General features: G+C 51.5%; 1 protein-coding gene across 4 annotated transcripts; it reads left to right on the top strand.

Moving 5' to 3' along the window:
- The first annotated feature begins 58 nt into the window (after positions 1-58).
- RAB7B (RAB7B, member RAS oncogene family) lies at positions 59-25,288 on the top strand. Of its 4 annotated transcripts, none has more exons than XM_058700289.1 (7): positions 63-277; positions 4,898-5,096; positions 8,393-8,461; positions 9,206-9,332; positions 10,082-10,297; positions 15,850-16,061; positions 23,135-25,288. In XM_058700289.1, exons 3-7 carry the CDS (start codon positions 8,409-8,411, stop codon positions 23,148-23,150), a joined length of 624 nt encoding a protein of 207 aa, XP_058556272.1. In that variant the 5' UTR covers positions 63-277; positions 4,898-5,096; positions 8,393-8,408; the 3' UTR covers positions 23,151-25,288. The 4 variants fall into 4 exon arrangements, with proteins under 4 accessions (XP_058556273.1, XP_058556272.1, XP_058556275.1 ...); XM_058700292.1 differs by having other exon boundaries at positions 78-277; positions 4,896-5,096; positions 15,850-15,975; XM_058700290.1 differs by lacking the exon at positions 4,898-5,096 and having other exon boundaries at positions 59-277.
- The last annotated feature ends 205 nt before the right edge of the window (positions 25,289-25,493 follow it).

Genomic DNA, 25,493 nt, shown 5'->3' with positions numbered 1-25,493 from the left:
CTCTGAAGCCAAGCTTCCCATTCTACCCCACCCCCTCCACCCACACAGCTGAGCTCACCCGGCCCAGCCTCTTTTGCAACTTTCCCAAGTCTGTGCACGAGAGGGAGAGGAGGAAAACAGAAGGAAGTAGCTTGGCCTCAATAAGCTCTTCTGCTCCAGAGCCTTTTTCCTCTGAACCGGCTGAGAACTTTGCTCTAAGAGGAGACCCCCAGACTAAGAGAGAGAGAGAACGGCTCGCCTGCCCTCAGAGGAGGCCAGATGCTAAGCAGCCACAGCCGTAAGTGCCTTGAAAGTTTTTCTCAGTTCTTTGGTCTGTCCCAGCAAGCCCTAGAGGTATTTGGGTTTGGGGAGGGAGGTGGGGAATGGAGGCAGGGATGAGGCTTAGAATCTGGCAGCCGCGGGGCTTAGATCCAACCCGAAACCCCCCCACCCCACTGCCCACCAGGGAAACTCCCAGGGCATGGCAGCGAGCCAGGTGGAAGGGACTTCCCCGCCCAGCCCAGCCCAGCCTGGGTTGCTGGGGCCCAGGCTCCCGGCTCTGCACGGGCCAACAGTCTCAGCGGGAGGACACTGCCACTGGCTCAGCAGAGGAAGGCCAGCCAGCACCCGAGGTCGCCTTGCCACATCGACAGGGCACCTCCTTGGGTGGAACCCGTTGGCCAAAGCGTCTCATTGGGGAAGGAGAAACTCCTAGAGTAGAAAAGTGTCCTTTTGTCCTAAATCATAAATATGTCTCCTGGCACAGCTCTGCTGTGCTAGGAAGCCAGTCAACAGAGTTGGACAGATCTGGGTTCTAGTCTCAGCTTGCCACTAGCTAGCTGTTCTTGACTCAGGAATCCACTGGACTGTGATGGCATTTTATAACCTGCAGGGTGCCCTAGAATTGCCAGGCAGCGTGCATTTATAAAAATAACTTCTCTGAGCTCGTCAGTCAATGCCCCACCACACAAGTCCCATGGAAATAGTAACTTGTCTGTACCCTCAGACCTACATAGTGAGGACTCATAGTAGGCATATAGTACCCATGCTGGATGGATGGATGGACAGATGGATACATGGATGGATAGACAGGTGGATGAATGGATAGGTGGATGGATAGATGGGGATGAATGAATGACTGTTTATTGAAGATTCAATATTCCCAGCATGGGTCAGGCTTTACGGAGGGATAGAGAGGTGGGAGGCACTTTCTTGTCCTCTGGGCACTGAGAGTCTACTTGGGGAGACAGGACTAATACTTCCAAAGAACTTAAAGAACATGAGCGCTGAGCCTCCTGAAACCAGAGCTATGGACACACGTCCTGGAGGGGAGCAGGTCTAGACCTGCTAGGATTTAGGAGGGCAAGGCAGAGTCGTGAGCCTTCCCACAGGGCAATAAAGCTTCGTGCTCCATAGATCATTTATTTTCAAAGACAAACTTTATTCCCACGACTGTAAATCCCATTATTTTTAGGGTGGATGCATTTGTCGTTTTCCAAGACGTGGTAGCAGGGAGGAGAGGCACTGAAAGTGGGGTAGATGGGAGCAAAGCGGGGAGACTGCCTGCCTCAGGATTCTCATCTGCCCCTGCTCACTGGTCTCCCTCATCCTTCTTCCTTGTCAGCAGAAATGACACCTCGCCTTACCAGCGAGGCCGAAGATTGTACCTGGGTCCCAGTTGGGGCCAGTGGGGGAGGGAGAGAAGGGAAGTAGGATGGTGAGAGCAGACCAAGTCCAAGGGCTCGTGTAAGACTGGCCCCCAAACCCTAGGGTGGTGTGTGTGTATGCGCACACGGGTGCGTGTGCCTGTGTGTGTGCGTGCACGCACGTGTGTGTGCCCAGGGGCATCAACCCAGGCTTTCTTGCTCCTAGGGACTGAGCTACACCGTAACTTTGGCAGGTGGGCAGGACCAGGGCTCCAGTCTTAGAAGGACTACCAGGCAACAAGGGGAGAGGAGTTAGTCACATGCAGTGGGGGCTGAGTCGCCTGCAGATTCTGGTTTGGGTGGATCGGGGCTGGCTGAAGGCAGGGCCCTGCGTTCCAAGCCTGCTTGTCACTGTTATTTAACAGTAGAGGGTGGTGACTCAGCCTGGCCTCTAAGAGGATGCCCTGGTTTGAAGCATCTGAGGTAGCTGGGTGGGCGGGAGGAGGCTTAAAAAGACAGCTATGGCCGAAGTCCAGCCAAGGGCAGGGCCCAGAGACGTGGGAAGGGACTTCAGCCACCGTCTGAAACCTACACATTCCTCCTCGGTGAGTCCAACCGGTGTCTGCCACCAAGCTGCCTTCCCTCGCCGGTGACACAGTTCTGGACACCCCCTTGTTGCTGCTAGGGGGCAAGGGACCCCTAGGGGGTCCTGGGACCCAAGGGCCAGGCTATTTTAAGTAGCAGCCTCAGCAAATCCTTCCCCTTCTGAGAGTCTGCAGTAGGGGTAGGGGGTCTGCAGCAGCAGCATGCTGGAAGGGCACATCCAGGGGAAGGGGACTAGGGTGGTAGCGGGGTAAAGGGAGCTCAGAGTCAAGGCCAAGGCGAGTCACAAGGATCCGAAGAAGAAAGAGTCAAGAAACACCAAGGAGAAGACATTAAACCTCAGAAGGGTTGGCATGTGGCAGAGGAAGATTGCATGTTCTCTGTGGCCCCAGGAGAAATCCACCCCTAGTGGAGGGAAGAAGCTCTATGGGAGCAGATCCAGCTCCGTCTTTCCATGAACGAGGTCGAGATGGCTCAAGCCCCAGGTGGGGGATCGGAGAAGATGATCTTTGGGGTTCCTCCTACCGCGTGCTGGAGCAGGCTCCACACTGGTAGCTTGAAATCCACCACAGTGGGAGTATCTACCCCACAGAAAGTGGCAGGTGCTACCAATCAGATCTCTGCCCCGCCCCCATGCAACTAGTAACCATTCATCTGGGTCTTCCCCCATTGGAGGAGCCTTTTGTGCTATCAGAAATGACACATGCCCCCCTGCAGAATAAGCCACAGCCACAAGTGATGCCCACTTCACCCATGAGGGAGCCGACTCACCAAGGTCAAGCAACTCACCCAAGGTCACAAATGTATGGAGGTAGAATAAGAACGCTGACTCCAAAACTCATGATCACTCCCTGGTACGAGATGACCTCCCTCTCCTGCCCCAGACACCAAAGTGATTTGTCTTGTCAGGACATCACACTCAGATGACTTGGGGCTGTCATCCACCCATGTGCTCTTTTTAAAGGAACTTTAGGGGTGCCCGGGTGGCTCAGTCGATTCAGCGTCCAACTTTGGCTCAGATCATGATCTCGTGGTTCATGAGTTCAAGCCCGGCGTCGGGCTCTGTGCTGACAGCTCAGAGCCTGGAGCCTGTTCCCCCTCTCACTCTCGGTCTCTCTCTCTCTCTCGGTCTCTCTCTCTCTCTCAAAAATAAATAAACATTAAAAAAAAATAAAGAATTGTTAAGTTTCTTTAAGTACATTTGATACTGTTTCATTACGTAACGACTAAGCCTTGTGTGACAAATGTTAACACAAGACATATATAAAATAAAACAATAGCCCCTAGCTTCTCATCTACCTTTCCCTACCTCCTATTAATCATTTAGTGTGTATCTATGCACAACTTTCTGTGTATGCAGGACAAGCACAAATAGGATATTAACTATGCAGCCACACAAGCAAGGTTGTTGTTTGCTTTTACGCAATCGAGATCATGCTGTACAAAACGTTCGGGGATGTTCTCTTTTACTTAAATTATTATCACTTTTTTTCTACTTCATTACTCCACTCTTTGTTTTTCTTGATCGTTTACATGTTTATTTATTTATTTTGAGAGAGAAGAAGAGCGAGTGGGGGAGGGGCTGAGAGAGTGCGGGAGGGAGAAAGAACCCCCAGCAGGCTCCGTGCTGTCAGCGCAGAGCCCCGTGCAGCCTCCATCTCACAAACCGTGAGATCATGACCTGAGCTGACATCAAGAGTTGGATGCTTAACGACTGAGCCACCCAGGCACCCCACTTCACTCTTTTTAAAGCCACCTGGTATCCCAGAATCTGAATGGATCATAATTTATGTAGAGAATCTCTTATTGATGGACATTCGGGTTACGACAATGTCTTTGTACAAAGGTATGTTTGAGCATAGGTGCGTTCTGAGGGTAGATGCCTAAAATTAGACTGTGGCCCGTGCGCATCGAACTTTGCTACTGTCAACTTTCCCTCCAAAAAAGGCTGTGCTATTCATAGCCTATCAACAATACATATTAGTGCTTCCCCTATACACTTGCCAACACTTAATTTCACCATCAGTCCTTTTAATTTGTGCCACTCTCTGGAGGTAAAAAAAAATGGTATTTTTAAACTTTGTATGTCTCTAAAAATTAGTGAGGTTGAGTATCTTTTCGAAGCTGATGGCTTTTCATTCATAAGACTTCTGGGTTGCTTATTCATATTCCTTACCCACTGTTACGTTGTATATTATCTTTGATTATCTGCAGAGAGCTTCCCAGGTAGTGGATATTGATCCTCTGTTATATGCACACTCTCTACCCGCCCCGCCCTCACCCCACTTCCCCTTCATAAGCACGTTGGCCACGCTGTCCCATGTCAAGCCCACGCCACCTAGCCCCAGAGCGTCTCTGACAGGGGCACCTGGTGGCAGGTGTGTGATCTTCATCCTAGTTTTACGGAAGAGACAGTAGAATGAGCAGGTGAGGGTGTGGTCTGCGGAGTTAGGCCTGGATTCCAAACCTAGCTCCTAATCCGGGTCCTACCACTTCTAGGCTGTGTTTTTAGACAGGAACAATTAAACTCCCCTAGACACCCGGTTCTTGAGTGGTAAAATAGAGACCTATGGTGTCAGTCCGGCAAGCTCGTTTTGTGTGCTAACAATCGTCATAAAACAGCTAACATTTCTTTCTTTTTTTTTTTAATTTTTGTTCATTTTTGAGAGAGAGCAAGTGGGGGAGAGGCAGAGAGAGGGAGACAGAGGATTTGAAGCCGGCTCTGTGCTGACAGCAGCGAGCTCGAGGTGGGACTGGAACTCACGAACTGCAAGACCATGATCTGAGCCGAAGTCAGACACCCAACCGACTGAGCCACGCAAGTGCCCCCGAAAGAGCTAACATCTCTTGAACCTATAATTGCGGCCGGTAAATATATTATAATAATGTATTGTATGCGTTAAACATATTATAATAATGTATTCATTCATTTAACCTCACAATGATATGCATAGTTTTGTTTGCACATTCACAAAGTCCTCTATGCAGTGCTGGGCGGAAAACATGTTAGAGGATAGCGTGAGCATAGATATGACTCCAGCATGGCAGCTTGTGTGTGAACACATTCCCCTCCAACTAAGCTGGCCAAATCTTGACCTTGGTGGTCAATCCTCACACAACAGCTCTTGTTCCACAGACCCGTTCCCTTGGCTCCCGTTCGTACCTCTTGTCACTTTGGCCACCTTTCTCTCCATCTCCTCCAACTCTGCTAGGGTTTTGTCGGGGCTCACCAAACGGGAGCCCAGCACCCCAGGTCCCATGCACACAGATTCCATGGGCTCAAACTCAAGAGTTCAGGAGGCAACGTGGCACAGAGGAGCCTCCTCTGGCCTTCCATGCAAACGCTGGCTCATCCCTGTACTACCTGTATGGCCTTGGATGAGATATGAATGACTTGGCTTCTCTGAGTCTCAAGACTCATCTCATAAGGCTACTGGGAGGGTTCTCGAAGCAATCAGAGGACGCAGAGCAGCCCCTGCAGGTACTCTGTCAGTGCTGATTCCTTCCCCACTGGTCCCTGTCTCCCTTTGGTCCTGACTCCCTTTCTAAGGGCACTGCATTGGCTTTTAAAACTAGGTTGGAATCTTGTACGAAAGCCATTAGGAAAGAGCTCACCATGGCTCCCACTCCCCTTCTGAGCAGTAACTGATGCTTGAAGACATGTACCTTTCACAAGCTTCTGAGCCACTTCTCCCTTGGCTGGTTTCCCTGTGGGCAGTGACACCCAAGACAAAATGCCAGCCCTGGATAATACCTTGAATTATCTTCCTCTGCCTGTCTGGAACAAAGAGAATGGTTGCTGAATGAATGAGAGGCCCGAGTCCTTGGTCGGACCTCCAGGACCCACCTTAAATCTTACCTCTTCTCCCTGCTTTCCTATCTCCATACCCTTCGCTTCACCCTTCCAAACCATCCACCCTCTCCATTCACCTGTTCTCAGGGTTTTGATTACTTCATCCCCTCCCTCTGAAATATCACCCCCCGCACAACCACATGTCTCCTTCCTTCAGGGCTTCTCTCCCACCCCTGAATTCCCCCAGCACTTTCTCTGTGCCTCTGTTGGGACGCTTTATGCTTTGTCTTTGGTGTAATCACTCAGCCTGTGCCTTCTCCCATGATGACTCCTTAGGGTGGTTTCCTATTTGCTCCATTTTTGTGCTCGTGCTTGTGTCTAGTGCAGGGCTTTGGAATGCAGTAACCGTGTCGGGATTTTTTGAAGGACTGTCGTGGATTACCACGAAGAGGTCTTGCCCATCATGCCAAGCCAGCCCTCCTGGGTTACCGCAGAAGGTCCAGTGACACCAGCTCTGGCTCTTCGGACAAACAGCTCTGAGCCGAGCCTCAAATCACCCTGGGGCCACGACATGGCTCGTGGAGGGGCATTAACAGCCCTACGCCCCTGGGGCCTAGGCACCCCCGGGGCAAGGCCCTTGTGGCCAGTGAGTTAGAGCTCCAGTTGATAAAGTATTTTTCAACCAGAAGGGACCTTGAGTCTTTGGTGCCCAACTTGCTCATTCTCTAGTTGGAAAGCCAAGACTCAGAGAGGGGAAGTAAATGATCCAACGTCACGCGGTGGCAACATGAAAGAATTGGAACCAAGGCCTCAGAACGTCTTGTTTTGAGCTTTTTCCAGGACCCTAAGGAAACTCAAACTGGCCTTTTTGACACCTCAGCCAGGCTGAGTCAGATCAAGGTTTGCTCAGCATGCCTACCTGCTCCGTCCAAGTCTGGAGCACTCAGGAGTTGGGAACTGTATACACATACGTGTGCACGTAAGGGTAGAGCCAAAGAGCCGGTTAAGCACAATCCCCTGCAACAGTTTTGCCTTAGCTTGTTGAAAAATAATAATAATATGGGGCGCTCAGTTGGTTGAGCGTCTGACTTCGGCTCAGGTCATGATCTCACAGTTCGTGGGTTTGAGCCCCGCATCAGGCTCTGTGCTGACAGCTCAGGGCCTGGACCCTGCTTCAGATTCTGTGTTTCCCTCTCTCTCTGCCCCTTCCACACTCTCATTCTCTCTCTCTCTCTCTCTCTCTCTCTCTCTCTCTCTCAAAAGTGAGTAAACATCAAAAAAAACTTTTTAAATAATCAATATGTACATGCATATGTAAAATGCATACATGCATATATACATGTTTCTTTCTTATAGGAAAGAAACATATTATTTCTTACAGGAACAATACCTGTTTGACATGTGTGTTATTTAAAAATGGAACATACTAAAAAGCACAGAGAACAAATGTTAAATTGTATAATTTCCCTACCACACAGAATCAACCACTTAAGTTTGTTGTATATTTATTCCTAGGCTTTTTTCTATGCAAGTAGGAACTCATTTTCATATATGTGATGGTATCGTATATACAGTGCGGTGTCTTCTGTCTTCTTTTAGACCCTATGGCATGAGCATTTTCCCACATTAGTATGATAGTCTCCAAAACTCCATGTTAATAGTCTATTGTGTGCCATGATTTATTTAACCACTTCTTTGTTATTGGATGTTTATAAATAATACTGTGAAGAACATTCTTGAACCAGAATCTTTGCCTGCATCTCAGATTATTTCCCCAGGACAAATTCCTAGAAGTGGACGGCAGGAACATTTTTAAGGCTCTCAATACTTGCTGCCAAGTAGCTTTCCAGAAACATGTACCAATTATACCCCCACCAGCTGCATTAAAGAAGAGCCTTTTGATTCTGTGAATGCAGCAACACCTCGGGCTGGGGGAGGGGTGCTCTCCCATCCAGAGCCTCTCGGGCAGTCCTGACAATGGACCCCTTGTCCTGCCCCCATCTCCTCTTCCCGCACTGCTCTCCACCCCTGGCTGCTGGTTTGACTGTCCTCGAGGCCTCTGTTCAACCCCGTGCGGTCTTCTTGGCGCTCCGGGCTGCCTCCAAGAACAGGGTTGGTGATGCTGAAGAGTGAGAGATGTGGCTGTCCTGTGGGGCCACCACACTTCCAGCCTTGGGGAGGCCCCGAGGGGAAGCTGAGGGAGGGCGTCAGCATTGCTGGTCCCCTATCTCCTTTGGAGAACAGCTCCACCTGAGTCCCGGGCCCAGAGCAGTGATCTGCACATCAAGGAAGGGAAAGTAGAGGCCAGCCTCAGTGACAATGGCCACACGGGACTCTGGCCAGCATGCAGACGACTTCTGTTTCCCTACAGGCTCCGAAGCCCCTCCATGAATCCCCGGAAGAAGGTGGACCTGAAACTCATCATCATTGGAGCCCTGGGGTGAGTAAGCCAAGATCAGTTCAGGGTGTGGGGATTGGGAAGCAGCCCCCTACCCAAGGGCAGTGAGGCCTCCTGCATATTTCCCACTGGCCATGGGTCTCTCTCTGATTCAGAGTGGCATCAGGGAGGAGAGATGGGCAAAAGAGGCTGGGAGTCGGGCTGTCTGGTTACTGGTCCCAGGTCTGCCCTAACTCTGCAGTGACTAGCTATGTGGATTAGACAAACCACTTGGCATCCGTCTGTCCTCCCACCTCTGTCAAATATAGGAAAGGCCTGACCTGTGGGACGCTCCACTCTCCGCAACCTTCTCTCCTCATTCGGACTGGTCCCTACTTCTAATGTTTATTCATTTTTGAGAGAGAGAGAGACAGAGACAGAGCACGAGCGGGGGAAGGGAAGAGAGGGAGACACAGAATCGGAAGCAGGCTCCAGGCTCTGAGCTGTCAGCACAGAGCCCAACATGGGGCTCGAACCCAAGAACCGTGAGATCATGACCTGAGCCGAGTCCGACACTTAACCAACTGAGCCGCCCAGGCGTCCCGGACTGGTCCTTACTTCTAGAGTCCATTCCCTGATCCCTTACTGCTCACTGTGGTCCTTGGACTGCAAGTGTTAGAAATTCAGAATCACAGAGAGGTGGCAGCGAGAGGCGCATGGCAAGATTCTGAGAACAGTCCGGGTGTGCGTGTGTGTGTGTGTGTGTGTGTGTGTGTTGTTCACATGTGTTTGGGTTTTTTTCTTCAGTGTGGGAAAGACCTCCCTCCTCCACCAGTATGTGCACAAGACGTTTTACGAGGACTACCAGACCACACTGGGGGCCAGCATCCTCTCCAAGATTATCATACTGGATGACACAACTTTGAAGCTACAGGTAAGCTGCTCTGCCTCTCCCTCCTCAGCCCGCGTACCTGACATCATCCCACATTCCCTAGATGGCCACTCGCACAGCCGTGTGCACCAGGAACTACAACGGTCTAGAGCAGAGATAAGCAAACTTCAATTCATGGGCCAGATGTGCTCCACGACCTGTTTTTACAAATACAGTTTTATTAGAACACAGACATGCCCATTTGTTTACTTATGGTCTATGACTGTTTTTGCACTACAAAGGCAGAGTTGAGTAGTTGCAACAGACAGTTAGGTCTACAAATCCTAAAATATTTACCATGTGACCCTTCAAGGAAAAAGAAATGCTGATCCCTGATCTGGGGCGGGGGGCGGGGGTGGGGAGGAAGGGCTAATCCAGATGTTGGGAGGCCTTATTCCTAGTCGCAGGTTCACTGGAAAAGTTGGTAAGTGACCTTGGGCAAGTCATTCCCAGGGTCCAAATCTATCAGGTGAGAATAACAGTGAGAATAACTGTGCCTGTCTTGATGGCCCAGGGGGAACGTGAGAGCTCAGATGTTAAGTGCTCTTGGGTTGCTAAATGACAGTGCGAAGATACTGTCACGAACACGGGCAACAGGGTTGAGTTGCCCGTGCTTGAAGGGACCACAAGCACCTGTGCCAAGGCTGTCTGCTTCCTGCCCAGAAAAGGACACTTTGACATCATGGCACCCAGCTGGGCCTACCTCCAGGCACTCATCACAGCCCAATGGGGCGGCTGCTCTTCCCCTCCAGATATGGGACACGGGTGGACAGGAGCGGTTTCGCTCCATGGTGTCCACATTCTACAAAGGCTCTGATGGCTGCATCCTGGCTTTCGATGTCACCGACCTAGAGTCTTTTGAAGCACTGGATACCTGGCGGGGTGACGTCCTGGCCAAAACGATTCCGATGGAACCGTCCTACCCCATGGTGGTGCTGGGAAACAAGATTGATCTCGCAGATCGGCAGGTACCAGTCATACTTTCGTTCATCCACCAAACATTACGTGAGCACCTACTCTGTGCCAGGCACCGTGGTCGGTCCCACACATAGGGAGCTGAATCAGGCACAGTCCTTACTTTAAGAATGTTGCAGCCTAGTAGTGCATACAGACACTTGAAAAACGCCTATGATACATTACGGTGAATAAAATGACGGAGATATACCTTGGATATTTGGCGACCACAGGGAAAGGGCATTTACTCAAACCCAGAATATAGGAAGGGCTTCCTAGGGGAGGTGGGTTCCAGGCTGAAGAAACAGCATGAGCAAAGGCAAGAAATAGCATGCTGTGACTTGAGAAGTGAAAGCAATTTTGTCTAGAGACAGGGAGTGGAGGAATTAAGGCATCAGCGGTAGGCAGGTGGAATTTGAATTGACCTGTAAAACAGTATTTCTTCCCAGGGTCAGGTAGGGGATCACAGTTATCAATTCTTGAATCTGTAAGTTTTCTGGGAAAGTAGTAATATGTCTTTTTATTACCATGGGCATATATTGGATTATCTGGCTATGCAATGGCAAGCAGTCTGCTCCATGGCTGCAGGGACCCCACTCGTGTAGGTATTTACCACTGCAGTAGCATTGATTAGAGCTCTTTCCTTATTGCCTACCAATGAGAAAACAATAGAGGCAGACTTAATTTGTAAAAGATGCTCTTGTGCCGAACAAACCCAAAATGACACCAAAAAGAACCATTTGAACAAGATTGTCTTAGTGTTTCGAATAGAGAAAAGGAATGAGGAACTGAGCCATCATATTTGAACTATGTTTTCACAATGGTTCAAATAGAGAAAAGAAATAGAACTGAGACATCATTTGCAATGATGGATGGATGGATGGATGGATGGGTGGATGGGTGGATGGGTGGATGGACGGACGGACGGACGCATGAGGTTCTGACTTTTTCTCAGTGAAATCGGAGGCACCATCTTCTGTTGAGCAGGAAGCGAAAGAGGACCAAGTAGAAGTCTCAAGACTCATAGCGAAGCTCTGCCATTTACTCTGGAGAGCAATCAAGGACAAAGACAAGAACAGATGGGTGACCCTAGGGGCTCAGCTGAAAGAGGAGACCAGGAGTTGGAGCTGGTGTCTGGATTGTTTTTCCCCAGCAGCCATGTATGGGATGAGGGCCAGGAACAAGGGACCTGGGACTAAGGTTCTTCCAGACGAGAGTAGCTGAAGAGTAGAGGTGTGGGGGCACTGACAAGCCACCCAGGAAAGAAGAGAGCCAGGGGAAGGTTTGGAGGAACAGCAGCTAGCTGCAGTGTCCAAGGCAGAAGGGCAGGACAGAAGGAGTGAGGACAGGTGGAGGTGGAAGGGAAGGAGACTGTGTCACCGAACGGGAGACCAGATTTGATATTTGACAGAGGTCCTGGGTCAGGCCCTGGGAAGAAGAGACTGAAGTGGAGAAAAGATGCATTCTGTTGGAGGGGCAGGGGGGGCTACCTTGAGAGGTGGAGACAACAGGATTAGCACGGAAACAAGCAGGATGGAAAGAGCCAGTGATAACACGAGGGGTGGAGGGGACCATCCATGCCTCAGGGGAGGAGCTTTGCTCTGCAGAAAGAGAGGAAGAATAGAGATTTGAAGGCAGCAGGGAGGCCCCAGCTAAGCTCATCGCCATCTCTGGGGTCTGCGGTGAGCAGGGTGTAGACACAGCCCCCACGGGAGAGGGCGACAGGGGGAACAGAGACTCCAGGAAAAGCCAGGGCTCAGCCAGGACAGGGAGGTGACAGAGGACCCTGGAGGAGGGAAGCGAGGGGAGTTCGTCTTTCCACAGGGCAGCCCCGGGACGGGGACTGGTAGAGTAGGCATCAGCAGAGGTGGGGAAAACGCTAAGCAATAATGAAGTGAGGGCAGGGAAGTAGACAGGAGGAACCGTGAGTGAGGAGCGGTGACGCAGGGACACCACTGCCCTCCAATGTCCTTGTCTTGCCCCAGCTTAGCAGAGGGCTTGGGGAACAGAGAAGGCCAGCCGGGAGGCATGCTCTGGGCTCACTTGAGCACAGGTGAGTGCATACGAGCCTAGCCGAGAGCTACCTGAAGGAGAGCCTTCTCTGGGCTCAAGTCCGTGCCTGCCCTGAGCCAGCTCCAGGGTCCTCGTCTGTGAGGTGCAGACCAGACACAGATTCCATGAAGTGACTGGGGACTTAAAGGAAATGATGGCTATGAAGCATTTGGCAAACTTAGCCCACAGAAACCATCGTTACCTTCCCTCTTACGTTCTCCAAGGGATGAGCTGGGGAAACACAGGAGTTTTTCTCACTTAATAAAAAGGAGATAAATGTTTAAAAGTCTACTGTTAGGTTTAGGATGAGTAAAAAGTTCTGGAGTTGGATGGGGATGATGGTGACACAGCAACGGGAATATGCTTTAATGCCACCAAACTGTCCACTTAAACATAGTTAAAATGGCAAATCCTGTGTTTATGTAGGTTTTAGAACAATAATATATATATATATATATATATATATATATATATATATCTCACCAGAATGATTTTAAAGAAATTGCTGACTTTGATTTTTTAAAATCCCTATTCCTTCTACAGAAGGCAATAGTGAAAAAATACTAGTTTGCTAGAAAGAACAGTTCTGCAAATACCTATGCTATGAGGGATTTATTCACTAGGACGTGAATCCTTTGCTCTATGTTCAGGAAGGCAGTTTCTGACTGATCACTGATTCATAACATGGGGATTATATTTTCTGAAATAAGTCTCAGTTATTTTTGGTAGTGGTTTCAGATGTATTTGACACACTAATGTTAACATTCATACAATTGATCGCTTAAAATGCGTATGAGATGCAAAGACATCATAAACAAAATTATGCGAATTGAGCTAGTTTTGTCAAACATTTGGCCTCTGATGAACAAGCAGTTAACAGGAGAAGCAAAATGTTAATAGTATATATCGTCAGCCCAAAGCCAAATTAACAGAAGCAAAGCTTTCAAAAATTTCCTATTTCCCAAGTCCCCAAGTACCGCACCCTGAGTTTATTTCCACAGTCAGAGCCTAAATTATAAAGAGCTATTATTTTATAAATAAATAAAGAACAAGATGACTGAGACAATGATGAAATTGTAACAAGATTTGGAAGCAAATAGTGAAAAGCGCTGTCTGGGTGGCTTTCTTCCCAGGCCCGCTTGCTGGGGTTCAGTTTGGGAGAGGAGAAGGGGCATCCAAAAAGAATGTTCATTTGCAACATAATCTCAACTGACATTTTGGAGCGCGACTTAATCATTCCATATAAACCCAACAGAGAAAGATCGGGGACAAATGAGATAAAACATCTGTCACAACCAGGCGCCAGACAGGCCCAGTCACTGTCCAGTGGGAGAGAAGGGAGCCGAGATCAGCGGGATGCAGGTGCAGCCTTGTTCCCCCAGCTCTGTTGCCGGGTGACCTTGGGCACTAATCCGGGCATCTGCTTCTCGTGCCATGAAGTATAAAAGATCTCCCTGCATCCTGGAGAAGCAGAGTCCTTTGGCTTCTTTTCACTTGACTATGGTTTTTACTGCAACCCCAGAACATCAGTGATGTGCTCAGCAAAATGCTCATCACCTGGTGGGGGTGGAGGGTGGGCAGGGGGAAGGCACAGTGAAAAGCCTGAGTCCAGTCCTCACACTTAAGGACTTTAAAAGATAGGAAGCCCTTTGCATTTCTAAGGCCCCGTCAAGGTACAGCCTGTTAATTTCTAATACTTATTTATTTGTGGGTTACCCTTGATGCTTCCTCCAAAGAGTTCAGAATGTTCCTGAGCTGTGAACCTTCTTGCCTGCTCACCAGGCCTTGGGCATCTGTGCTCCATGGAAGGGAGCAGTCCTGGCCAATTCTGGACCCCTCCCCATAAAGGCAGGAAGGTCTTGGAGATCAGAGGCCGAGACTAAAAGGCCTGGGGTTTCCCCCCAGAACCCAGGCACGGGGTATGGAGGTGTCAGCCAGTTCCCCAAAGGGCAGGCTGCTTAGTCGACCTAAGGGGCTGCACTCTCCAGTCTCACATGACGAGCCTCCCAATGCCAGGCAATACTGGTGTCAACAGAGGCTCTGTGGGAGGCCACCATGAGCCTCTGGTGCCGCCACTCGTGAGACCAGGGAGCCGAGACAGTCACGCGTCCTTTAATCGCAATGAGATAGTCATCCTTAGGACCTGCAGGAGGGAGGCATTCTCTGATTGCCCCCTGGCTGTGCTGTCTTCTGGGAGAGGGGCAGAATGTCCTTTCTTCAGGATAAAAAAAACCCTGGCTCCCTTAAGCACAATGAAATCATGACTACAAAGTACCAAACACAGCCAATGTTCCATATATGGCCATTTCTTCCTCCCTGAAATAATTCATTAGGGATTAAAGTCAATGGTTCCAATTGTCTTTGGAAGTAACTCCCAGGGCTCTCAGGAGTTTTCCAAACCAGCACGATCAAACTCTGATCAGCCGTTTGCATTCGGGTAGAGATGTACTCATTCTGCCTGTACTGAGTGGCCCACACTGCCAGGCCAAGAGCTGAGGAGACTGTGAGCCTGAGCTCAAGGAATCAATGGTCCAGTGGGAGAGGGAGAAAGGGTACCGTTCTCCTGCAGTGCCCTGCAGAGGGCAGTGCCCATGCCACAGGAGCTCTGAGCGGGACTGCAGTGCAGCTCTGCCTTTCTCAGCTGTGTGATCTGAGGCAAATCGCTGAACCTCTCTGAGCCTCAGTGTTCCGATCTCTAAGTTGAGCTGATAAGACCCATCTCACAGGGTCATTGGGAGGATTGAATGAGTGAAGATGACAAGATATCTAACACAGTATCTGGCTTATCAACTGTTCCTCGGACTCTACCCTGGGGAAGGAGGGTTAGCAAGGACCTGAGTCTCTGCTCAGCAACAGACCTCCTGGGCATGGGCCCTGGTGAGCCAGCTCAGGGGAAGGAAGCCCTCCACCCCGGCTAGTGTCTATCATGTTTATCTTATAAAGGGACTGAAGAAGGAGCCTTAGGAAAGCAGCATATAGTACATTGGGCTCTAGTTCTGCCGAGCCTGTGTTCAAATCCTGCTCAACCCCACACACTCTGAGCACGTTTATATTCTCCAGTCCTCAGTTTCCTCATCTGGAAAACAGAGCTCACAAAAGCCCACCTCCTAGATTTACATTAAGAAATACGCATGTGAGGGGCTCCCGGGTCGGTTAAGCGTCCGACTTCGGCTCAGGTCATGATCTCACGGTTCACGGGTTCGAGCCCCGCATCGGGCTCTGTGCCGACAGCTCGGAGCCTGGAACCCGCTTCGGATTCTATGTCCCATTCTCTCTCTGCCCCTCCCCAACTTGTGCCCTGTTTCTCTCTGTCTCTCAAAAATAAATAAAGGTAAAAAAATAAAAATTAAAAAAAAAAGAAATAACACATGTGGAATTTCAGACACAGGGAAGTTTCTCAATAAATGGGAGTAGTAGTGGGGATGGTGAGACACGATGGTGGTAATGAGAGTGGGCGCTACGATGACGGTGGCCATGGTGATACATACAGTGATCATTTCTTCCCCTCACTCAGGTGCCCCAGGAGGTAGCCCAGGGCTGGTGTAAAGAGAAAGATATCCCCTACTTTGAAGTCAGTGCCAAGAATGACATCAACGTGGTACAGGCCTTCGAGATGCTGGCCAGCCGGGCTCTGTCCAGGGTAAGTGGCTATGGTGGTATCATCCTCCAGGGCTGCCCCGAGGATGGGAAACGGGGGAGCTTCAGAGAACAACACAGTGGACTCAGGTAGGGATGCGGGTAGGACTGGACGGCTCATCGTCTCGATTAGTTGCTGAATGGGCTCGGCAGTGCTCTGGTTCTGGAACCCCAGAGTGCCAGAAGTCTAAACCTACCTTGGGTTACATAGTTAGTGGTCCCTCGGTCCGGCTGATGATCCCTTGTGGAGTTTCTAAAATACACGCTTCTGTGCCCACCCCCCCCGAGACATTCCAGTGTAGGGAGGGTTTGGGAGCTGCTGGTCTAGTTCAGTCCTGACTGGCGAGAGAGGCCCCACAGCGCCAAGCATTTGTCCAGATGGACGATCAGGTCTGCAGGAGTGGCTGACATCCTCCAGGCAAAGAGATGGACAGCGGTGGGCCCCCCGTGTGGAGTGTGTCCTCTGTGGCCGGCAGCGTGTAGGGCTCGGGGACCCTGGCTCTCTGGAGGGGAGCCCGATAGGCCCATGTGTGGTTACAGTACAGGTGCATGGCGTGAAAGGATTTGGTGAGGTGGCCCCAGCGGCAGGGGGAGGGGAGGCACGCAGCCCAGCTGTGAGGGATGGGAAGGGGGACGAGGGGAAGATCAGGGAAGGCTGCCTGGAAGCAGTAACAGGGTTTTCTTCCCCTTCCAATATGGAGTCTGGAAACTCAGAAAAGGGTTCGAGTCATTGGCGCAGGGAAGGGCTCAGCTTGTCTCATTCTTCTGCCACATTTAATCACGGTGGGCTTCTCAGGAGAGGGGGAAAGCTCATCACAGCAATGATTTTGAATTGAAGAAGGGAGGATGGGAGATAGGGGGTGTCCCTGACGTGGAAGTGCCTGCCGTCATTGCGGTCGACTGGCAGCCTGGCCCCGTGCTGCCAGCTGCCCTGGACGGAAGTGCTCCGTGGCCCCGTCTGCAGTCATCCACCAAGGAGAGAGGCAGCAACCACCCCCAAGAGGCTGCCCAGGGAGAAGCCTTAATCGCAGGGTTTGGCCGGACACAGGCTATATTCGTATGCTTCCCCTCCCGGCCCCCAGCCCTCACTGTCTCGTGTTAAAAGGAAGCAGGGGATGTCCGTCTCTAGCACATGACCGAGGGCTGTGGCTTTACGATACAGTCTGTAACGCTGGCTCTTAAGCCACAGATGTGCCTGCTCATGCCACTCCCCTGGAAACTGAAGAAGGTTGTTTGACCTTGTATGGTGAGAGGTGATAAATGATCCTGCACCAACACAGAACAGTGATTGCCAAATGCTGAGTCACGGAGAAGTTCCATCGGCCCACAGCCAGTGTCTGTGTGTGGTCAGCATCTGTCCTTTCTGAAGAAGGAGTGTCCTTTGTTCTCTTCTTTTTAGTATTTTTAAAATTTACATCCAAGTTAGTTAGCATAGAGTGCAATAATGATTTCAGTAGAATCCAGTGACTCATCCCCTACGTATAACACCCGGTGCTCATCCCAACAAGTGTCCTCCTTAATGCCCATCACCCGTTTAGCCCATCCCTCCACTCACAAGCCCTCCAGCAACACTCAGTTCTCTGTATTTAAGAGTCTCTTGTGTTTTGTCTCCCTCTCTGTTTTTATCTTATTTTTGCTTCCCTTCCCTTATGTTCATCTGTTTTGTCTCTTAAATTCCACATGAGTGAAATCATATGATATTTGTCTTTCTCTAATTTTGCTTAGCATAATACCCTCTAGTTCCATCCATGTTGTTGCAAATGCCAAGATTTCATTCTATTTGATTGCCGAGTAATACTCCATTGTGTGTGTGTGTGTGTGTGTGTGTGTGTGTGTGTGTGTGTATACCACGTCTTTATCCAGTCAGCTGTCGATTGGAGTGTCCTTTATTCTTAAAGTTACATCTTTCTTGCTGTGTCCACTTTATGAAGCTTGTCTGCTTGGTTGTTGTTATTTTATTTTTTGTAACGTTTGTTCATTTATTTTGAGAGAGAGATTGAGAGCACAGGGAAAGGGCAGAGAGAGGGAGAGAGAGCAGGCACTGTGCTGGCCACCAGCACAGAGCCCAACGCGGGGCTTGAACTCATGAACCACGAGATCATGACCTGAGCCGAAACCAAGAGTCAGACGCTCAACAGACTGAGCCACTCAGGCACCCCTGTTGTTGTTGTTTTTAATATCCATCCTACTTGGCTAAAGAGTGGCTGAGCAACCTTAGGTCAGTCCCTCACGTTGATGGGGGAAACTTACTGATGAGAAGTCTAGAAGTCACAAGTGTGGTATCCACAGTGAAACTGACCTACATTTGAATCCTGCCCTGGTGTTTTTGAGTGGACCCCTGGGCATATGACTCCTCTGAGCTTCCGTTTCCTCATCTATAAGATGCAAATAATGCAATCCTGTAAACACTTCTTGAGTTATCAGGCTGGGGCTGGAGATACGGACCTCAGGGTCTCTAAGGTCAGGTAGAGGAGTAGGATATTCACAAACAGGTTGTCACAGAGGTAAGTGCCACAGAGGGGGCAAAGTCAAGGCATGGAGATGACTCAGTGGTGGCTGGTGGCGAGGGTGGGCAAGGATGGTCCCCAGAGAAGTGGCATGTGACTTGGGTGTTGAAAGACAAAGCACAGTTTGCAGGTGGCCACGGGAGGATGGGGGAGGGGCAGGCACAGGAGAAGGAGAGAGAGAAGGGCACGGCCAGAGGCCCAGGCACCAAGCCACAGGGCTCATGTGAGGAAGCAACTGTGGGTCCATCTGTAAGAGGAGGAAATGTGGCATGCAGGAAAGTGGGGGTGTGGGGCGAGCGATGAGGCCCACAAGGTCAACAGCACGGATCACGAAGGCTTAGAGAGCCCCCACCAAGCGCCTGGACTTCACGCAGCGGGCGCATGGTGTCCAGACCGCGCTGCTGGACCCGAGGCACACAGGGGCTCACCTGGCACCTTGAAGCCCCACAGGGTGTGCCTTTTCCTTAGAAACGTGGAGGAGAAGTGTTTTCCCCTTAAAACAGAACAACCATTATTTACTAGAGCATAGACTGTAAAACGCACGTGCACTTTTAAAGTGAAACCGGAGTTTGCACACCTGTGTCGTGAGGTCAGATGAGTTCTCAAAGACATTTCCGGCAAGGGCCTCTCCCCTCCTCCCCAGGGAGGTGTCGTGCTCACGGTGCTGGAGGGTTTGAGGGGAGATGTGAGAGGCGGCAAGGGGAGGAAGCCCCAGGCTGGGGTGGGAGGACCTGGGGCTCTGAAGCCGGGGAGATCTGACTGCAAATCCTGACTCCCCCTCTGACTCACAAGTCACACGGCCTCCCTAAGCCACCACTTCCCTCTCTTTAAAGTACAAATAATATCTTCCTAATGGAGTTGTTGCGAGGACCAAGTCAAACAATTCCTAGTACGGAGAAAGCATTAAGTAAAAAGTTGCTGGGGGCGCCTCAGTGGCTCAGTCGGTTAAGCATAGGACTCTTGGTTTCGGCTCAGGTCGTGGTCTCAGGGTTCCTGGGTTAGAGCCCCACTCTGGGCTCCACGCTGACAGCCCGGAGCCTGCTTCCAGTGTTTTCTCTCCCGTTCTCTCTGCCCCTCCCCCATTCACACCCTCTCTCAGATAGATAGATAGATAGATAGATAGAAGGTAGCTGTTTTAAAATGGAAGCTGTGTATAAGGGTTTTCAGCAAGGGAGTTTTCTGCTTCATGGAAGATGGGCTCAGTGGCTGGTTGGGAAGGTAGTGCAATAGCCCAAGCCCGAGAGAATGGAAATGGCAGGACAAGGTGGACTAAACAGGCGTTGGAGGTAGAGCCTCAGGGGCTCATGATGGTTGGATGTAGGAGAGAAGGAATCGGGAGCTATTCAGCTTGGCAGTCAGACGCACGATCGCTCGGACGGAACGCTCGGGACCAAGCTAGAGAAGAGAGGGGAAAGCAGGAGCATCACGGGAGGAAGGGGGTGATGCACTCAGTCCACGGGCCACAGGACATCCACACTTCCCTGAAATGCCTGAGCTCTGCGGTGAATTCTGGTTGGAGTGATTTGTGAACATGGCACCAGAATAGGTACTCGGGGAACATTTTGAAAGGAAAGATGGTAGGTGGTTACTTTAGGGTCCCACTCTGCCCACTCTCTTTTTCTTTTTTTAATGTGTATTTATTTTTGAAAGAGAGAGAGAGAGAGATGCGAGCAGGGGAGGGGCAGAGAGAGAGGGAGACACAGAATCCGCAGCGGGCTCCAGGCTCCGAGCTGTCAGCACAGAGCCCGACGGCGGGGCTCGAACCCACGAACCACGAGATCGTGACCTGAGCCCAAGTCGGACGCTCAACCGACCGAGCCCCCCAGACGCCCCCCAGTCTGGCCGCTTTCAAGGACTAGGATACTTAGTTATTCCAAAATGTGATACGAAGGGACACCACCTACTTAAGGGGATTGGCACGGATGAGATTCTGCTCTTGCCAAGCTGGTAATATACCATCCCTGCTGGGGCTGTCAGGCCCTGCCCCTGTGGCACGAGCTGCAGCACGGAGGCCCGGCTCCTGAGGGGTAATTGGGGAAGGACGCCATCGCCATGCCCAGGAGGGAAGCGGGCTGGCTAGCGGGTAAGCTGGGTGGAATCACAGGACCTTTCTGAGGTCCTCCAGGTGCAGGGTCTAAAGGCAGGTCCACAGAGGCGACCAGGCTTGAAGGGACAGGCCGGCACAGTCACATCCCTTAGGTGCAGTAGGTGCACGCGTGAGGACACTTCCGGTTTGCTCTGCACTGGGATGCACATCTGGCCAAGAGGATGGGGGCCTGGAGAAAAGAGCTACACAGGAAACCCAATTGAGGCCCGCTGGTTGCTTAGAAGTTTTGTGGGAAATCCGAGGAGCAAGATGACGCCGTTATTACCTGCAATGGTGTCACAGATGGGAAGCCCTCCGGTGATCTGGACCTGGGGACGTGTGAATGTTATCGGGTTCAGAGGGCCGGCGTGAAGGCCTCAGGCTTCTCCAGTGTAATGAGTGAGGAAGTTTCTCACCCCTTCCAGAGGCAGAACCCCATGCGAATCTAGAAAGATCTAGAAAGAGTGCAGAGGAGCTCAGGAAACTCTGTGGCTGCTCGGGAGGCCCCACACCCCCTTCCCTGCAGGCTGGTGCTGCGGACAACGGCACGGTTTCTGTTCATGAGGGGCTCTGGGGCCCCTCGCTGGGCCTCGGGTGGACATGGGGTGGGGGGGGGCACACTCAGGGGTGATGAAGCAACAGTCCTGCCCCCAGGGTCCAAAGACCCAGTTAGGGAAGTTCCTGATCCTGGTCATGGTCTCTGGCTTGAATGGTGACAGAGGGACCCACAAAGGACAAAACAGAGAATGCTTCCCAAACCTGCCTTTCAGGCAGAGTTGGGTCACCAGGGTAAAAGGGGCTTAGACAGTGATGCTCTGCCCTCCCTTGTCCCTCACTGGGAGATCCGGAAGTGTCGGGATTTTAACCACATCAGCTCCGTGGAGTGAGAGGGCCCCGCACGCAGCGGCAGGGTCCAGGTGGAGGACGGGACACGTCCAGGGCTGCAGAGGCTGGAGCCCACACACCAGGCCTGGGAGGTGCTGGGGACAAGGAGCCACCTGGCCCCATTTTGTCTTCTCAGGCTCCTTGGGTGGGACTCTGCTCTCTCAGGGTGAGAGCCGGGGAAGCCCTGGGGTGCCCTGGGTCAGGTCTGTAATCGGTGGGCTAAGATCCTCCCCAGCAGAGGGGGAGATCAATCTGGGGTGTGGGGACATCTCCAGAGAGATAGACCTTCATTTGGAGGGCATACTCTGCCCCCCAACCCCCAGCACTCATCCTTCCTGTTAAAATAAACATATATAAATTCTAATAACTCTAAATAATTTGCTGAGGGGGAGTGCTCAGTCGGTGAAGCAGCCGATTTTGGCTCAGGTCATGATCTCACAGTTTGTGAGTTCGAGCCCCGCGTCGGGTTCTGTGCTGACAGCTCAGAGCATGGAGCCTGCTTCGGATGCTGTGTCTCCCTCTCTCTCTGCCCCTCCCCGGCTCATGCTCTGGCTCTCTCGCTCTCAAAAATAAATAAACATTAAAAAATAATATAATAATTTGCTGAGCGATACTCAAGGCCCATCACCGAGGCTGACTAAGGAGGCCCTGAGAGCCAACCTGGGAGGACCGAGAAACAGGGACTTTCAGGAAACAAACTATATGAAAAAGGGCTGGATCCCAGGCCCCGCACCATGACCTCTGCATGTGAGGCTAAATGACCCCTCAGTCATGGGGCATCAGGGGACCGTCTCCTGTGTCTCAGGAGCTACCATCATCAGGGTGTAGCAAGTGAGGCCTGACGCCATCTCCTAGGACAGGGTTGTGACATTCACCAGTGGTGATGGGTGCTGCTCGGTGAGGGCCACTGACCCACACAATACCAGCTGTGGGGGAGCACGGATGCCAAGCCCAGTGACTGGTGAGAGCCGGGCAGAATAAAGACATGGGGTCCCTTTAAGAAGAGACCCTTTAGCCCTAGTATTCATCTCCTGGAGGAAGGGCCCCCTGCCCCACCTCAGCCTCACTCTGAGCCAAGAGGTCCTGGGAGAGAAGTGGCCGGCTTTGTTGGGACACAGGGGTTTGGGAAGGTAGCAGAGAGCCAAATAGTCCCAGTGGAAAGGCTGAGTCTATCTGGGGGAGGACAGAGAATTGACTGGGCTTCTCAGGTGCCAGGGGTGGCCGTGGGGGAGGCTGGGAGGCAGACATGGTGAACGAAGGGTGGGTGTGGGGGTGTTTGCGGGGACAGGTCTCCAGCAGAAATCAGGAGAGGGTTGTCATCATCTCTGCCGGAGGTCAGATGTCACCTCAGGTGACACTGTCAAGGATTAGGTGACACTGGCCACTTCCATGCTCCTTCTGGAGAATGGAAAGTTATGGGACCTTGTTGTAGGTCAGGAGATTGGTGCCACCCAACTGCTCTGGGCTCTTGGGAAGAAGCTGGAGGAGGAGGTGAGGACAGAGGAGGGTGGGGAAGACCAGTGCCCCACCCCCACCCCCACCCCCACCCCCGCTGTTAGTTTCCTAACAACGCAATGGGGAGGGGACAAAAAAGCCCAACCACCGTTGGCCAGTGAGAAACAGAAGGCAGGTGGGCATCTTTGCCTCTCAGGATGTGAACTCTGACTTCTCTTTTCCTTCCCCAGTATCGAAGCATCTTAGAGAATTACCTCACAGACTCCATCAAGCTCTCACCGGAAGACCAGTCCAGGAGTAGATGTTGCTGATCTTTCAGACTCCCGCTCTGATGCCCAGACAAAGCCTGCCCATGGCCTGGGCATCCCGGCCCCCACCAGCCCTTCCCTACCCACCCCCACCCCCACCCCGTCTGCCCAAGCCCAGCCCAGGCACTACCCTCATATCTGTGCTGGGCCCAGATCAGAGCACAGGCCCTGCCTCGGGCTGAGTGTAGTAAGGACAGGGCTGGGCCCTCAGGGGCCCCGATGGAACCCAGAATGTCACAGCCAAATCTCGGGCCGGGAGGAGTCACCATTCCCTGGCTGGCTCCAGCCTTCCTGCTACCTGCCCTCCCCAAACACACTCTCGCTCCAGAACGCACATCTCTGCCGACAGGCCACTGTGTCTGGAGTCCCGTTACATTCTCCTGGGGACTGGCCTTCCTCGCCCATACCGCCACGCACCCGCAAAGCCACGGCACAGCTTTGGACAAGGGTGCAGCTCAGGCCACCCCGGCTACCAGCGCCAGAAAGCGAGGGCCTGCCTCAACCCCTGGTGGCCACTATGCAGGCCTGGAACGATACTCCGCCCCCTCCAGGGTATAGGACGGAGGGAGCCCAGGAGAGGCACCCAGGACGGGCTCATTCCTCTCTGCTGGATGCGCAGACAACTCCTCTAAATCTCTCTGAGCCTCAGCTGGCTCATCTGTCAAATGGGGGTGGTTTGTGTCCTGCCGACCTCAGAGTATATGGTTTCGAGGACGAGAAGCTCTGCTTAAATCTCAGTTGCTCTTGTTGATATGCATTTATTTATTTCTCCAACAAGTATTGTTGAACATCCGCTATGTACAATGCGCCAAGGTCCAGTGACAAATGAAACAAACGAGGACCCTGCTCTCCTGGAGCTGGCTTTCCGATTAGGGAGAGAAGCGATAGGCACAGAATTTAAACAGATATTTTCAAATAGCAGATGAGTGCTTGGACAAAGCAACCGAGGTAATGGGATAGAAAGGGACAGAGACTGGGGTTGGTGCTGTTTCAGACAAAGTGGTCCAGGAGGGCTTCCCTGAGGAGGTGTCATTTGGCCCCAAGACTAGAGAATGAACAGATGACTTTCATTAGAGATCTGGACAAAGAGCATTCCATGGAAAGGGAGCAGAAAGAGCCACGGCCCTGAGGTGAAGACAAATTTGCTGTGTTCCAGGAACAGTGAAAGAACTTTCATTTATCTGAGGACTCAAAGCTGCTGTCCCAGAGGCAAGCAAAAGGGATCCTGCCCCCTGAGTGGCTCCTTGATGCTCTGCTGACTGGCCACCAGAGGGCAGCAGTGCTCCTTCCCTCCCGTGCTGAGTGGCCAGTGGCTTCTCCATGACCCTTGAAGAAGGGCTTTTCTCTCTATGCTGATCCTCAAAGCTTGTTCTCAGACTGGGGACATGTTTGGTCCTGCGAGATTTATGGGGCAGGAGAATCCCAATTTCTTACAGCTAGTAAGAACTGAGCCAAAACTGTAACATCAATGATTCAGGCAAGAAATCCACATAAGTGACAAATACTAGAATTGAGGGACCTGGAAAACTCACGGACTCCCTCTCCCTGCAGATTCTTCCGGCAACAGCATAGACAGGACCCAGCCTGAAGAGGGTGGGCAAAATGACCACTCAGAGGCTCCCAAGCCACATCCATGCCCTCCGTGGAAGTCTCCTGTCTACACAGAAGTATCTGGCCCTGAGCTCCGAGCAAAGCTGGGATGTGAGCCCAGGACTTCTGATGGCATCTGACTCCGAAGATACTCCCAGAGGCAGGGGATCCTGCAGGGGCGAAGGGGTCAGCAGGAGAGTCTGGGGAGCCTCGTCTGCCCACCCAGCTGTGGAGTAAGGGCTGGCTCATCCCGGGCAGCGGCACGGATCTGGCAGAGAGCAGGTGGCTGGGAACACACTGCCGTCTCTGTGTCCTTCCTGGGAGTGGCATTCTACACCTCACACAGGCTCTCCTGGGAACGCATCGGACCGTGGATGGGATGTGTGGCGTTTGGGCTTCTGTATCCTGTGTATGCAGCACTAATGGACATGTGAACTGTTTCAAAACGTGTGCAACAAATAATAAATGTGTCCTCCTTTCTTTTTATCCTTTTTGGTATTTTGTTATTAAGTTAAAAAAAATAGCAACATGTTTCCATAGTGCAAAATTCAGGGTAGACAACAAAAAGTGAAATAGGACAGCTTACATAACAGGAGGGGCCCAGGGCAAAATGAAAATACCCTGCCCTTGTTCAAAACCGATGAAGGATTTCAAGACAGTAACAGCGGATCGTTAATTCTAGCCCAGGGTC

The sequence above is a fragment of the Neofelis nebulosa genome, chromosome 15, assembly GCF_028018385.1.
Source record: "Neofelis nebulosa isolate mNeoNeb1 chromosome 15, mNeoNeb1.pri, whole genome shotgun sequence".
Classification (NCBI taxonomy): domain Eukaryota; kingdom Metazoa; phylum Chordata; class Mammalia; order Carnivora; family Felidae; genus Neofelis; species Neofelis nebulosa.
This window is presented reverse-complemented; position numbering and strand designations above follow the sequence as displayed.